The sequence below is a fragment of the Anolis sagrei genome, chromosome 5, assembly GCF_037176765.1.
Source record: "Anolis sagrei isolate rAnoSag1 chromosome 5, rAnoSag1.mat, whole genome shotgun sequence".
NCBI lineage: Eukaryota > Metazoa > Chordata > Lepidosauria > Squamata > Dactyloidae > Anolis > Anolis sagrei.
The window spans coordinates 27,237,118-27,254,386 of NC_090025.1; the positions used below are offsets into that span (position 1 = coordinate 27,237,118).

Sequence of the window (17,269 nt, forward strand, 5' to 3'; positions counted from 1 at the left end):
TCCAGGTTTTGATTAGAACTTGATAGAAATTTCTCTTCATATAATAGAATTATTGCTATGGGAGCTGCATTCTCACATTTCATTTCAAAATCTGCATCTGTAGAAATGATTCAGACTGAAGAATAGTAACTATGGAACTGGGCATTTAATTAGGAACTGCCAATTGCATGCATATCAAACGTTGCACTTAATACAGTTCAGGAGTGGACACTTCCAAGAAAGAACAATTTGATATATGCTCAGTATGACAGCCAGTATTTTCTAGGGATTGCTCAATCAGACCCTATCCAAACAATTTACATGCATATTTCATGCCAATTCCTTCATGGAAGGAACTGATAGAAAATTAAGCACAAGTGAACCCATCCTTAATTACCTTCTAAGGTTGTTGACTACAAATATGCCTATTTAATTTTCTTTCTTTCTTTTAGAAAAAACACATGGCATTCTGGTTATCTATGATGAAGATGCAGAAGAATGGGCCTTATATTTGAAATCAATTTTCAAGCACATTATATTAGAAGACAGAATTGCACTTTACAACCTCAACACAATGTCCCTGTATGACCTGGAATTCCAGTCGCTGTGCTCTTTTGGATGTAAACTCTTGATTATATCAAGCAAGCTTCTGAACGGCTTGAATCTAATGAAAAGATATTTTCTAGATCAGGTTCTTCAGCCTCCTGAAAAAGTGGTGATTTTTCTTTGTGGGATTGAGAATTCAGCCATTCTCTATCAGGGACTGAATATAGACACAACCAATCCGCTGGTTACCACTGATGAAGACCCCGAAGTTTACCTTACAGTGATTTCTGGCATCATGCAACAAGGTAAAATGCTCACTGATCTATTTGATTCCATGTTAGTATTTCAAGTAGAACAAAGTTAATAGATACATTAATGTATTTTTAAGAAAGTGAGTTTTTAATTACTCTGAAGTTAAGTACATTCTTCAGTTTATACAGTCTAATTCTAATGAAGAGTTGTCTCTCACTATGGCAAAAGATTTGTCCCAATATGCAAGGATGTCTTCAAAGTTCTTCTCACTTGAAAAGCAATTTTGATGGGATTAAATGTATAATTACATGAATACATGAAGCATATATGTGGAGAATTGCAAGCTGTGGCAAACCAGAACTTGGAAATATTACGTTTCGGAAAACAACTCCCAGAATGCCCCCAAGTAGCTGAGGGACATGGGGATTTGTAGTCCAAACTAGAAACATTTCCAAACTTAAACCACTCATGTAGGGCACTTCCACACATCACTAAAACTTACACAATTTACCAGCTGTTACAATTTTTGGGAGTTGAAGGCCAAAACATCTGGGGAGCCACAGGTTGAGAACCACTGTTTTAGGGGGTAAATCAGGACCTGGGGAAAAGGGGTGGGCACCATCCTGCTCCTTTAGGCTTTTCAAAGCCCAATGAAGCAGAATGGCTGTGGAGACTCACCCCCGAGACTATGGAAGCAGTTCCGGGAGTCAGTCCCCACAGCACAGCACCTCATTGGACCTGGATGTTTCATAAAGACCCGGATCTAATGAGCTGTTTAATTAACACAGAGTAAACCAGGGAAAACTAAGTTTACTCTGCATTAATAATAACTTTATTTATATCCCGCCCCATCTTCCCAAAGGGACTCAAGGAGACTTTCAAGGCAACACAGTGCAAAACAGAATATACAAAATATACAACAAAATTAGCCAAAATCAGTAAAAACACAGAGTAACATAAAATAACAGTACATAGGAATTATTTTTTTACCGGAGGTGTTGTTTGGACCTCCGGTAAAAATGAGCCAGGTTCCATTTTGGGCTTGTCTGGATGGGCCCATATACTACAATGAGATTTACTTTACTTCCATTTATATTGCATTAATCATTATTCAGTTTTGATTCTGTGCAGTTTTGATTCTGTGCAAATTATAAGGAAATAAACATATGTCCATACTTTCTTCTGCCATCTTTCTTTAGGAATACATTTCCATTGGTTTTCAGCATTACACAAGTACTCCTCCTAGGTAACTCCACTTCATCCACTATTATCCCATGTTGACATTCCCTGTCCTTCCATAAGCCTATGTCCCTTTTAGATTATAAGATCCCTGGGGACAACTGAACTTTTGTAAAAAGTGGTCCATGCAGTTCTGACCTGATAGGATATAGGGAATAAAAAGGTTAAACTATGTTTATTCACACAGTTCTTTAAAGAAGAAAGTTTTTAAGACTGAGTCAGGGAATTTTGTGTGATGTTTTTAGGGTTTTTTTAACTGCTTTAATTATTTTAATTATTCCTTGTTAGATAGTTCTTAGTTTAATTCTATTTTAATATCTATAGCCATTAGGTTTTTTTTATTGTATTGTATTGTTTTTACCACTGTTCACCACTCTGAGTCTCTTTCAGAGAAAAAAGCAGCATATAAATTATTATTATTATTATTATTATTATTATTATTTCAAAAACAAAAACACACCCCTGTTGGACAAGCTCAAACTGGACGTATTATTATTTTCAGAAGTAAATAAATTTGAATTTGAAATAGTTGTAAATTCATCTCCATTACCAGATTCAAAGTTCAAATGCAAGGGTTCTACGGGCAAAGGAGAGAAGATGTGAGTTTTCCAAAACTTTAAAATGTTAAGAAAACTTCACAAAACTTATTTTAACTCTTCCCCAACCTATGATAAAATTCTGATCAATCCTATCAGATAATGCGGCTGAAAAATGCAAACAGACATTTGTTGATTATTATCTTCATATGCATTCACAAGCATTCTCTTCTATCTCAGATTAAAAATCTTGGCAAGTCAGTTGGCTCTATGTGCAAAATGTCCGTTCTGTGAGTCTAAAGATTGCTTAGTGTATTCTGTGTACTGTACAGGTTGTTCAGCAACATCCAGGCCATAACGTCTCATTATGGGTTTTTCTTGCTCATTGAAAGCTTGGTAGACCGATATTACAAATATAAAAGAAACACTTAAAACTATTAAATAAGCATTTACAATGCATAGACATGGACTCCATGCCCATTTGTCCTAGTTTAATGCTAGAGTACTTCCACTAAAATGCAGAACTTTGGGACCATTGAGCCTCTAACAAGCATACAAAGCGCTGTGTATCCCTCTGTTTTCCAAAATACATGGCTAAGCATAATGACTCTACTGAATCATATTATTTCTGTGCTATTTTGGTCCAAAAGTATCTCAAAATGACCTCAGCTCTCAAAAACATTTCAGAACCTAGATGTTACCATATGAACATCAAGCCGACTGCTTGGGGCTGGATCTACACTGCCATATAAGCCAGTTTCTGAATCCAGATTATATGTTTTGAACCGGATTGTATGAGTCTAAACTGCCCTATAATCTAGTTCAAAGCAGATAATATGGATTCAGAAACTGGATTATATGGCAATGTAAATAAGGCCTCGGTTTGATATTTTTGTCCCATTGCTAAAATTAGAGGAATCAAAAATGAGCGTCAACTAAGAAACAACAAAATGAAATTAATTTTCCCCTAATGCATGGACCACATTCAACAGGCACAACCATTCCTAGCCTGGGAAGAACCAGGTTATACTTACCTGCCATAAAAAGCATAAATGTGGGAAACAGGTGGCAACCACATATAGTATTAACATAGTGTATACAAAAGGAAACCTAGTCTTTTAAGAGTGAAAAACTCAGAACTTAAGAGTGTGAAGCAATCAAAATTGCATCCTCCCACACTTTGTTATTTTAAAACTTCTTTCCATTGTGAATATGAAGAGATCTGCAGATGTTGCTGTGTTGCTGTGTGCCTGTAAGTGACTCCTGAGTTATGGCCAAGCAACACCAGAATGTGGTCAAGGTGACAAAAGTTATTAATGAAGGAAAACACACAGGCTAGGAGGGGCTGCAGCAGTTTTATGCCATGGCAAACTGACCATCACAGGATTCCTTAGGATACACCCATGCAATTAAAGTAGTGTCAGACTCCTATAATTCTGCATCTTGCTATTACTTTGAGATTCTACTTGAACTGCCATGGCATTTCCTATGGAATCCTGGGTTTTACAGAACTCTCTAGTTGACAGTTCCATATACCCCTTCCTAAACTACAAATATCAGGTTTCCACAGAAGGTTGTCATGGAGCTCAAGTGGATTGGTAGTCTTATAACTGTGCCCCTCACATTTCTTGGTACACACACAGTCTCTTTTGCTATATGGCAGGGTTGGAAACATCCAATCCTCTAGATGTTATTGGATTACAATTTCCAGCATTACTCAGCATTGCCTTTGTTGCCTAAGCATACTGGATGTTGCAGATCACCCACGTGCAGAAGGCTTTTCAATTCCCTCCCCTGCTGTAAATGGTCAGCTTACCTTGTAATTTAAGACAGGGAAGCGCATAGAAGGAACTATTTCATATTGTAAAATCAATGAGATATATATACCTAGCCTTTAAGTAGTGTTGTTCAGAGCTTTCATGGACATTATCTCAGTAATATTTACACAATACACATCTATGAAGGCAAACCAAAACCATTATGCTCACATTATAGAGAGAGGGCAATGACTTATTGCCACTGGTATCATGGCTCAGCATATGACCTCAGATCTAGGGACATTCTGCCTATGGATTCCACTTCAAAACATGAAGCCACTCCGGCATTCAGAAATATTTCCAGAATATCCATTTCTTGATAAGTAAATAATTGGAAGATCCATTTGATGGAAGAAAATCTGTTTTTGCCTTTTCACTGCCAGCCAAGTGTCAAGTTAATAAGCATTACACATAGTGATGAGAGGTTATGGGAAAGCAGGATTAAGAAGCTCAGGCACAGGATCAAAAACACACCTTCTGAACTCTATTTTCAAAACTTTCAAGCGTGCAGCATAGAATAGCTTGGAAATGAAGTAGGTTGAATCACTTGGCACTCAAATCATGATATGAAGATGAATAGGATTTCAAATGCTGTCTCAGCAAAGACTTGGTGTTGTTATGCAAACTCCAGGCGTTGGAAAGGTTTGGAAGAGTGATTGAATTTATTCACTTTAATGAGGCAACTCTACAAATAAAAATAGTCGCCCCAAGTTACCTACACAAAAAATTAAATAGCTACATTTCAAACATCATATAAAATGAGAACATCATATAAACTGAGATGTTCACAATATTATTTACTGAGGGTAAATAATATTGTGATCTGTTTTCAGGAAAGATACATTAGATAGCCGTAACCAGATTTTGTTTTCCTGTTTACCATTTCCATTGACAATCCACAATCTTGTTGATTTTAAGCCCTCTTCCTTATAAAACAAAACCATCAACAACCCAATCTTTTCATTAATCATATTGTTACCATATTGTTCTTGGTTAGGATCCAAAAGCTAGAGTTATCCACTTGTAACTGATTCATATTCACAACTCTATGTATTCAATAGCATTATGAATATATAGAGACTGTAAAAGTCTCCCAATCTTCACTTATCAAGCAACAGCTGTTGCAAGCATTGGGGAAATATTTTTCTATGGATTGTGATGCATCAGACTGATGTTTCTAGCAGACCCGAATAGTGCAAGGAGGAAATGCAACAGGGATCCTACTTCTCATTCCTGTACAAGAGTTCACTGCTAGAAACAAAACAAGCAGAAAACTCTGTATATTAGAGCACTGCTTCTTAAACTGTGGGTCACAGGCCCAAATGGGGTCCCTTTAGCTCAATGGAAAAGTCCTGAAAAATTTGACATGGCTAAATTTTTCTGAACATCACTTTTTGGCTGATTTAGACATTTACATGAATCTGTTGTGCAGTGTTTACAGTATATGCTTCTTAGCTGTACTTCATAAAAAGGAAAGCCAACACATTTAGCAAGCTTTGCAAATCGCGATTTGTTACCACTAAATGTTTGATTTTTATATATTTATTTCTCGTGTCAGGACACATGATTTTTATACATATGTTGTATACCTATATACGCGGAATCCTATAAACATTTATTGGGCCAAATGGGGCCACGAGTAGAAATGCTTGAAGACCTATATTACAGAACGTGTGAGTTTCTGGGAGCAGAATGCAAACACAAGTGCGAACAAAGATATGAGTAGACTTGACCGTTAATAAGCTCATAGCAACTGGCTCGATGGTGATATAATCTGATGGAAGGCAGCCAAGAGCTGAGGGAACCTAGTTTATTCATATTATCTCCAATAATTTGATGGGGGAAGAAGACTGTTAATATAAATGAGGTTCTGTTGAGATCTCATTGGATTAGATAGGACAGCTGATAGACTGGACAGAGTATAAAATAAGCCATGAGGAAATAGAGGTTGTTGCAACCAAAGGAGAAAGCTACTGGCAGTCTCCAAACAACATTGCTCCTAGCTGATAATTCAGACATGCAGATGCAAGTAGATATTACTGACAAGGGAAACAAAGTCATGTGACAGTTCAGATCTCCACACTCCAGAACTGCTCAGTCTCCAAAATCCCACACTGGAGAAATGACTGAATGATACGACATCCTTGCTGAATGCAATGCTGTGGCAGAGTTCAAAAAGGATTAGAAAACATCAGGGGCTCAGTTCAGATTCAAAGCATCAAGACTGAAATAAGTAACCTGTGTAAAGGGCTCAATTGTCAGGTAGCACCTAGTCTTTTTCCAAGGATCATTTCTAGATCTTGGTGAAAATTACTAAACTTAAAATTTGCTTTCTGCTCCTTTTACTCTCAATTTGACCTCTTCTACACTGCCAGATAACCCAGTTCAAAGCAGATAATGTGGATTTCATACAGCTGTGTAGAAGGGGTCTAAGGGCCTTTCCAGACAGGCCCAAAACTTCAGTGCCTGTCATGCTTTTGCCAGATGCCTGGGTCTAATGGGGACTCACTTCTCGTTAGTCCTGAGACTGCCTGGGAATGAGTCCCCAGTTGCCATCTTGTACCTTTTAGGCTTCTGAAGCCTAAAGGTGCAAGATGGCACCCACCCAGACCCCCCCCCCCAAGCCCCCAAAACAAGCTTTAAATTTAAAAAAACTTACCAGGCTGCCATTGTGCTTGTCTTTTCAGCCTCCCACTGTAAGAGAAAACAAATTTTCCTTCATAATATCTAAATGTCCTGAAGTCCTATGCAAGAGTTATCCAACTGAGAAAGACAAATGTTCTCTTGAGTAAACCCCCACCATTTTCTGTGTGGAAAAATGATTTTGTACTAAAAATGCATGTTTCACAAAACTTCAACCAACAGCAAAAAATTCTTGCTGATTTTTATCTTCCTTGAGATTGTGTGTGTGTGTGGGGGGGGGGGGGGGTGTCAATAGAAAATCAGTTTTCTATAAAATAAAACGATCATACAAACTTCCAGTATCCTTTAGCTGTCATTGAGTTCTGTCTATTTAACTCAATAACATCCCTCAACATCCGCAATAACATCCCTCAAAGAGGAGCTTCAAGTGCTCTTGAAGCAGCTTCCCCTTTTGCTTTGGCTCAGCACTGAGATTACTGTATGATGCAAGTCTAATGCGCACCCCAATTTTTCAAGGTTATTTAGCCAAAACAGTGTTTACCTTTTTAGCACTTCATACTTCAGTAGAGACTTGCTTATCCAACATAAACGGGCAGGCAGAACATTGGATTAGCGAAAATGTTGGATAATAAGGAAGGATTAAGAAAACGCCTATTAAATGTCAAATTACATTATCATTTTACAAATTAAGCACCAAAACATCATGTTTTACAACATTTATTTATTTATTTATTTCGTATATTTCTATCCTGTCCTTCTCCCCACAAGGGGGACTCAGAGCCGAAATCGACAGAAAAAGCAGTTCTTTACCTGGTAACATTATGTAATAATTATTGTATTTATGAATTTAGCAGCAAAATATTGCAATGTATTGAAACAGCTATGGCTCCGGCAGGAGGCAGGCTGCATTGGATAATACAGAATGTTGGATGAGCCAAGGTTGGATAAGCGAGACTCTACTGTATATTTAAAGCTCCCTTCAGCACCACATTTCAAATGAGTTAATTTTCTTCCTGTCAGTTTCCTTCACTGTCCATCTTTCACAAACAGACATCGAATTAGGAAATACAATGACAATCCCTATTTAGTATTCAATTATATACCTTTGCACTTCAGGATCTTGTCTAGTTCCTTCGTGGTCACCTTTCTGTGACTAAGGTCCCATCCATACGGCTGTATAAAATCCACATTGAACTGGATTATATGGCAGCGTGGAATCAGATACTTCAATTCAAAGCAGATTATGGATTATCGGCTTTCATATTGTGGGTTATATGGCTATGTGGAAGGGCTCAGTCTTCTACTGAATTTGTAACTGATAAATGACTGAGTCAAGATATGGAAAACCATGAACTATTTTTATGTCATTATCACTATCAACTCAATCATAACTATGGAAAGTTAACATTTCCTTTCAGCCCCTCTGCAATAAGCTAAAATGTCAGTAGAACATTTAGGCATCTAAAGAGAAAGAAAAGATAGAATTACGGAGGGAATGTGAACACAACAAATGTAAGCATTCAAAATGTGAATGATGTTCAGTGTATCACTCTCTGCAAGTGAGATGCGCTCAGCAAAATCACTATTATGCCAAATGCCCTGCCAGCAAACAATGGCCAAAATGAGAGGTGGGGATGTTTTTTAAAAAATGTTGTTGTGATGTTTTTAATATTAACTTTTAAAAATGTTATCTCCTAAACTGAGTAGGAGAGAAACTGCACTCACATGTTCTGCCTTGGTGTTGTGCATATGATGTTTAGTGCTCTAACATGGATGGATTAGGAATGGAGATGGATTGCTCTGTCAATTTCAGTTCCTCTTTCCCTCAGTTTCAAGATTATTTACCTTTCATTTCTCCCCTTTCAATGTCATTTCTAATTCATTTTTGTGTACTGTTTTTGCTGATATGTGCACCTTTAAGTGAACACCCCCCAAATGCATACGTGGTTTTGCACTTTATAAAACAACAACTAGAAAACCATGTTGTGAAACTGGTGCAACTACAATTGTGCTTTTCTTCAGATTGCTGCAAGCTTTTGGGTATCCACTGTGATTTGATTCCAGGATGCCATAATCTGTGGATGTTCAAGTCACATTATACACCGTGGCATAGTCAAATAGTGTGTTTTATATAAAATGACAAAATGAAATGATTTTGAGGGATTTCACATGCTCTGGATGGTTGAATTGTGGATGCAGAGGAATGCAAATTAGGGAAATTGGCATTAAAATGCAAACCAAAGTTCTTCCCCCTGCTGCTTGGGAAACACAATGTTTCTTTTTATAGATGGTGACAGTGTCACTTGTTTCATTCTCATTAGTGATTTATATTTGTAACTAGCTACTTCCAAGTTCTGGATGTGTTGTTACTTTGAGAAAATCCTTACTGTGAACTCCATGATAAAGGTGGGGAACTTCCAAATGTCATTCAAGTATAATTTCCATTAGCTTTAGTAGGAATCACAGTCAATGGAAAGATGGCAGGGCTGTCTAAAGGGCCACAGGGTCTCCGTTCCACTTCCATGTTGCATTAGATCAGTGGTTCTCAACCTTCCTAATGCCGCGACCCCTTAAGACACTTTCTCATTTTGTTGTGACCCCCAACCATAAAATTATTTTTGTTGTTACTGTTGTGAAACGTAATGTAATTATGTAATATTATTTATTTATTTATTTATTTACCATATTTATATACCGCCTCTCTCAACCTGAAGGTGACTCAAGGTGGTTTACAGTTGGGAATCAATGCCCCCCCACAACATAAAATATAGTTTAAAATGTTAAGATATAATATAGATCATATAAAAAAACAGTAGAACAATAAAAACCATAAAACACAAGTCCTCAGCATCACATCACTATAACAATTTTTCAGGATGTATTTTCATTCACTGAACCAAATTTGGCACAAATACCCGATACGACCAAATTTGAATACTGGTGGGGTTTGGGGCAACACAAAATACTGGAAGTGTTGGTGGGCATTGACTTTGAATTTGGGAGTTGTAGTTCATCTACATCCAGAGAGCACTGTGGGGACAAACAATGTTGGTACGAACATTCAATATGCCCAAATGTGAACACTAGTGGAGTTTGGGGGAAATAGACCTTGACATTTGGGAGTTGTAGTTGCTGGGATTTATAGTTCATCTACAATCAAATAGCATTCTGAACCTCACCACTGATAGAATTGGGCCAAACCTCCCACACAACACCTCCATAACCAACAGAAAATACAGTGTTTTCTGATGGCCTTTGACATCTCTTTGACATCCCCTCGCAACTTCCCCAAGGGTTCCGACCCCCAAGTTGAGAAATGCTGCTTTAGATAGTGTACCATACTTCAATGCTTGCATAATAGGCAGTATATAATAAAACAGCCTTGCCAAAGTCAAACTGCTTATCTGTTTGCAGGATGTCAAGAGGACTAAGAGTTATGTTGCTCAGGCCTGCAGAGCTTTGAAATGAGCACTGGCTGCTTTGCTTTTGATTCACACCCACACAGCCAAAGGGTTGCAGTAGTTCTTCATCATCTTTAAGCCTCCACCTTTTCCTTTGTTGTGTGTACAGCAGGAGCAGCTGCCATCATACCCTCCAGCATTTCACAGCTGAAAACAGGATTATGCTTTTAACAGCCTTATGATGGCTCAGTAAGGCACATCCTCTCTGCCGCTGCATACTGTTGAAGTCTTTCTCCTAATGCTGAATGCAGGAGTGATGTGTGCTAAACGTCACATTAAGCCAGGGAGGAGCAATGACCCCCAATGGATGAATCAATGTACTTATATATATATACATTTATATTCTGCCCTTCTCACCCTGCAGCTGACTCAGGGCGAAGCACAACATATATATGGCAAACTTTCTTACTTACTTAGGCAATCCCTCGTTGTCTGAGTAGGATAGTCTTCCAGGATCAGTGTCCTGGCAGTGGGTCCATAGGTGACTGTGGACCCCTATTGTTGATCTGCATCTTCTCCTGCAGGTGAGGACATTGGTTTCGAGGTGGAAGGCGGTCCCAGTCAGGGTTGGTTTAACACACCTTCCTCTTGGCACATTTCTCTCTTTTGCTCTCCATTCATACCTCTACAAATTCTACAGCACTGCTGGTCACAGCTGACCTCCAACTGGAGTGCTCAAGGGCCAGGGCTTCCCAGTTCTCAGTGTCTATGCCAGAGTTTTTAAGCTTGGCTTTGAGCCCATCTTTAAATCTCTTTTCCTGCTCACCAACATTCCATTTTCCATTCTTGAGTTCGGAATAGAGCAACTGCTTTGGGAGATGGTTGTGAAACATCCAAACAATGTGGCCGGTCCAGCGGAGTCGATGGCAGAGGACCATCACTTCAGTGCTGGTGGTCTTTGCTTCTTCCAGCATGCTGACCTTTGTCTGCTTGTCTACCCAAGAGATTTGCAGGATTTTCCGGAGGCAGCACTGACGGAATCGTTCTAGGAGTTCATATGACATCTGTAGACAGTCCATGTTTCGCAGGCATATAGCAGGGTTGGGAGGACAATAACTTTATAAACAAGCACCTTGGTATCTCTACGGATGTCCTCAAACACTCTCTGCTTCATTTGGAAAAATGCTGTACTCGCAGGCGGTGCTGTATTTTGGTGTCAATGTTTTTTGTGTGGGAAGTTTGGTCCAATTCTATTGGTGGGGTTCAGAATGCTCTTTGGTTGTAGGTGAACTATAAATTCCAGCAACTACAACTCCCAATGTCAATGTCTGTTTTCCCCAGACCCCACCAGTGTTCACATTTGGGCATATTGAATATTTGTGTCAAGTTTGGTCCAGATCCATTATTGTTTGGGTCCATAGTGCTCTCTGGATGTAGGTGAACTACAACTCCCAAACTCAAGGTCAATGCCCACCAACCCTTCCTGTATTTTATGTTGGTCATGGGAGTTCTGTGTGCCAAGTTTGGTTCAGTTCCATTGTTGGTGGAGTTCAGAATGTGCTTTGATTGTAGGTGAACTATAAATCCAAGCAACTATAACTCCCAAATGACAAAATCAATCCCCATCCCACCAGTATTTAAATGTGGGCATATCAGGTATTTGTGCCAAATTTGGTCCCGTGAATGAAAATACATCCTGCATATCAAATATTTACATTGCGATTCATAACAGTAACAAAAATATCATTATGAAAGTAGCAATGAATATTATTTTATTGTTGAGATCACCACAACATGAGGAACTGAGTTAAGGAGTCGTGGCATTAGGAAGGTTGAGAGTCCCTGCTTTAAATCATATCTTAAACATGGTGACCCTAAGCAGAACCTATCAGGGCTTTCTGGACAAGATTTGTTCAAAGGAGGCTTTCCTTGGCTTTCCTCTGTGACTGAGAAAGTCTAACTTGCTGAAGATCACACAATGGATTCCAATGTCCAAGTGAGAATTTGAACTCTGATCTCCAGAGTTATTGTCCAACACTCAAATCACTGTTCACACTGTCTCTCTTAAATAATATATGCATCTATAAATGTCTAAGATACTTTCTAATGAAAAATGAATGCATTGTAATCTTTCCACCCCAAAAGTAACCACTCTCACGTCATATACCACAGAGAAGAATATAATACTTTTGCAAGTAATGTCCAAGTAACTGATGCAATCAGAATGTTGTGAGTGAGACGTTCTTAATCTTTTCCGCCTTCTTTCTTTCTATCTCTGCGCAACATCCTCCTCCAAGATCTTCTGCTTATCATATAATCAGATTTGCACAGTATAACGGTCGTTTAGATTTTGATGTGTCTAACCATTTGTGGTGACCTATGCTCTCTGCACGCATATAAGCGTGTGATGGTTCTCTCCTCTTTTCAACACTAATTGGACAAAAACTGCTTACACCTGGTAAAGCAAATTCACTGACTTAATAGAATGACTTCTTTTATGCACAAAAATGGTGCTGAATAGTACTGAACTGTATTGCTGTTGTAACTCATCTACTTGAAAATATAATATTCTCATAGGCAGAGAATACAAAACTACTGATCAGCCTATCTCGGCTGATTGCTTTTTTAATTCATGTGAGCAGTTTCATACTCATCAGCTACCTAATGCATGGGAGTAGCTCAAGTGCATTTATGGACATGGTTTTATATCTATTTTGCTTTTAGAAGCATACAAAACAAGACAAAGACAAGACAAGACAGAAGTAAAATGTGCACTGTACAGAAAACACTGATCATTCTGTGGTTATCTGCAAAGCCTCTCAACAAAAGATTTTCCCAGGCTCAGCCAGGCCTTCAAATGCTAATGAAGGTGGTCAGTTGAAACATTCACACCTAGCTGCAGCAGAGAAGAGCTCTTTGCCCCACCCCAGCCATTCCACAGATATATAAACCCATTGTCCTAATTCCAACAGACCTCACTACCTCTGAGGATGCTTGCCATAGATGCAGGCGAAACGTCAGGAGAAATGCCTCTAGAACATGGCCATATAGCCCGAAAAAACCCACAAGAACCTAATGAGAGGAATGTTATATTTTAGAAATAACTGACCAATAAACCTACTTATCAACAAAAATAAACTATTATGATCCCAAGATTTTATATAAAGGTAAAGGTTTCCTCTTGACATTAAGTGTAGTCATGTCCAACTCTGGGTAGTGGTGCTCATCTCCATTTCTAAGCCAAAGAGCCGGCATTGTCCGTAGACACCTCCTAGGTCATGTGGCCGGCATGACTGCATGGACTGCTGTTACCTTCCCATCGGAGCAGTACGTACTGATCTACTCACATTTGCATGTTTTTGAACTGCTAGGTTGGCAAAACTGGACCTAACAGCAGGAGCTCACTCTGCTCCCCAGATTCGAACTGCCAATCTTTCAGTCAGCAAGTTCAGCAGCAGGGGGCCTATAAGTTTTTATATATGGAATCCATTATATTCAAAGCTACTAATTGTGTAGAATATATTGTTCTATGGTCCTAGGTATTGTAAAGAGCACATAATAGTTTACAGTTGAGAAGACTTACCAATACCCACCCAATTGAGAAGGCAATACAAATAGCAGAGGCTGTCCAAATGGAATTGCTGCTTGGGGTAAAGAAGGCAATTTTTCACTCCCATTCTTTGCACAAAAGCAAGGAGAAAGGAATGTCCATCTCATGGGCATAAACTGAGGTCCTCTTAAAGTCCCAACATGCATATCCCAGCCCAGCCTACTCAAGTTCCCAGAGGAGCAAATTTGGAGCCAGAGATAAGAGGACATTACACCTGTAGGAAGAAGTGACATCAATGATGAAACAGAGCAAAATAGATTGACATGGTTTTGTGCAAGGACTGCACATGTCATGGCATTATCTGACCCACCAGTTTGCTGTCACAAGGCAGTATGGCCCCCAGAACCAAACCCCATCCTCACTGTACTGTACCTGAAAGCATTAGGTTAGGTTATATCCAACACTGTGCTGCTGACTCCCAACATCTACTGACAATAAAGTGTTTGGTTTATTCTTCATGATGATAGAAGAAGTTTTGATAAAGCCACAGTACTCTGGAATTTTATCAGGAATCTGATTCTCTGTGGGACCTTGTCAGGTCAGTCAGACCAATGGCACTGAAGACCAAGATGCTGGATGTAGATTTAGGAGTTATTGCGAAGGACAACATGAACCAGACTGGGATTCTGCTAAACAGGGACTCTTTGAACAAGGAACATGTAGACTAGGACTGGCAGCATTGTGAGAAAGGAAATTAACAGAAGGTGGAAGGAAATTAACAGAGGAATTGTACTAGGTAAGAGTTTTATCCCTTTAAGTCCTTTCACTCCTCAGGGAACAGATGGGGTTTGAGAAAAGTGTTATGGACTAGAAGGAATGAAAGGCTTCAGTTGACGCATCAGATTTTATTAGATCAAGTTGCTGCCTTGGAGCTCTTTCTAAAATGCTTTGCCTTGCCCCATTGTGTCTCATGGGCTTTCCCCAAGGCTAAAACATGAACGCTTGGGTTTAAGACTTGCTAATGACTGCCCAGGGCCAAGGTTGTAGTTCCTTGAAATGAGCTGTGCTTGCAAAAATTGTTTTGAAAAACTAGTAAAGAGTGACTATCTAGTTAGTGTCAGCCTTGCTTGGCATTACTGCCTATGTCGGACTAAACTATGGTTAAAGACAATTGAGCAAGAGGGAGGATTCAAAAGCTAGAGATAAGAAGATGAAGAATTAGGATGTATGTGTCCTAAATGGCATTCGTTCTGTCTATTTCTTCAGGTAGTGTTGCATCTGCACTGGGCAATGGTTTGTGTAAGACTAGTCAATAGGGCTGTACACATTTATGTTTTTGAAAATGGGCTTTGGGTGGTTCAGAAGATTCAGCTGTCAAATCCATGAAAACAAATCAGGCAGGGGACAGATGAAGCCTTAGCCAGAACAGATCACAGCACCCAGATCTTTTTGGCTAATGGGGGTTAATAGGAACCAGTGGGGCTGAGTGAGAGGCACTCTACCTGAGGCAGACACGGTGGTGTGTGGGCAGAGCAGCCTTGCTAATCAGGTTTTTGACAAATTGCACACCCCTACTAGACAATGGGAATGTATTTTTGGATAATGTGGAATCTATAGCCTTCTGTATGTTGTTGAACTCTTTGTCCATGAGCCCTAACCAACCAACATGACTAGTGGCTAAAGATACTAAGAGCTATAATCTAACAATAGTTGGTCACAGGTTCCTCGTCCCTGATTTAAAGGCTAGTGGGGAAAAAACTAAATGTATCATATAAAATTTAGCATAAAGCATAAAATTTAGATCTGTATTAGTAGAAGTTCTATTTTTGAGACATAGGAAGTGATGATAATTAAATAGGAATATAAGTGCCATTGTTTAAGACGGAAGTTGACAAGTTGGAAAGAATTCAGAATACAGGATCCCAGGATAATTGATCTTTTTAATCCTAAACTTACTTCTATCAAAGAAAATATTTCTATTTTCAGTGTCATTTAGTTCCACTTCAATGTGCTTATATGTTTTGCCAAAGAGTGTACAAGACCAATCAGATGAGGACAAGCTGGTGGAAATGGGTATGTTTACTTAAGGCACAGGAGATGAATGGGTGTGTGTGTATGTTGGCAGTTTTCAGTTGTTGAAAGGATGTCAGAAAGATAACAGAAAACAATTGTTCACTCTTTGCAGTGAGCACATGAGGAGAAGCAATCAGTTAAGCTACAGGAAAGCAAATTCAAGTTAAACATTAGCAATGTTATTCTAACCTTAAAAGCAACCCCACATTGTGGAATCTCTGGATATTTTCTAGAAAGGTTTATTTGGGGAAAGTATGTTTCAAGCTATTTGTTTAAACATTAAAATTCTGTTTCTTTTCCTTTGTTTCTTTAGATCCATGAGCATTTAGTGCTATTTTACCATTAGCCCATCCTAACCTGTATTACATTGGCACCTTTCTTCACAAGGTGTTTCAGACACGCCATACATGCCAACAAAGGGAAGAGCTCTCTCAGGAGTCTTTTTTCATTATGGAAATCACTCCTTATAGAGAATGACCAGGCACTTACTTTTGTTGTTTTTCACCCCCCCTCCCCAAATTTATGTGTGTTTGTGTGTGTGGGTGGGTGTGTACACACACAGGTATATCCATGTTTTCCTCAAGGCAGCACTCATATTAAAAAGCTCGTAGTTAAAATACAGAAAGTAACATTAACTCCAGATTAAACCATTATCCATATTTTTAAAACAACCCATGCCTTCTGGAATATGTTTAAATGTGAAACCATTTAGTTTAAAACAATATAGCCTTTATAGCTCTTTGTTAAAAGCCTTAAGTTCTAAAAGCCTGTCTGCCTTTGCCTGCCAATAGAAAGACAGCAAAAAGAGAAACTTTCCACTTCTTCACATGGCCCTTTCTGCCCATGCCTTTGTGCCGCTAAAGAAAAGTGTGTGGGGCGGCTCATGGTGCCCCACGTGCCCTCCCGCCTCCCCTCATCCTTCCCCCATCAGATGGCAAAAACGGGAGGAAAGTGCTACCCAAACAACATCTTCCTCCTCATAGCATTTCAACACTTCCACCATACTTTAGAAAGCTTATGGGCATGGCCTACCATGTGTTCGTGATGGCACATGGCAGACCACATCCAAGCTGTGTATAAAAGTGGCGAAATGGGGCAAAAATGCCCCGTGTGAAGAGGTCCTGACATCCAAAGTGCAAAGACAGCAATCCAAAAGGGCCTTTCTTGTTTTCTGACCACCCAAAGGAGGTGGGACTGAGAAAATGGACTCCGCTGTGGCTCTCAGGAGCCAAG

The 17,269-nt window shown here is 39.2% G+C and overlaps 1 protein-coding gene across 1 annotated transcript in view; it reads left to right on the forward strand.

The window, feature by feature from the left end:
* The window catches only part of BANK1 (B cell scaffold protein with ankyrin repeats 1), a 192,234-nt gene that overhangs the window by 29,416 nt on the left and 145,549 nt on the right, over positions 1–17,269 (forward strand). The window contains exon 2 of the mRNA XM_060779163.2: positions 432–830. Coding sequence (XP_060635146.2) covers positions 432–830 — 399 coding nt within the window. The remainder of the gene's footprint in view (positions 1–431; positions 831–17,269) is intronic.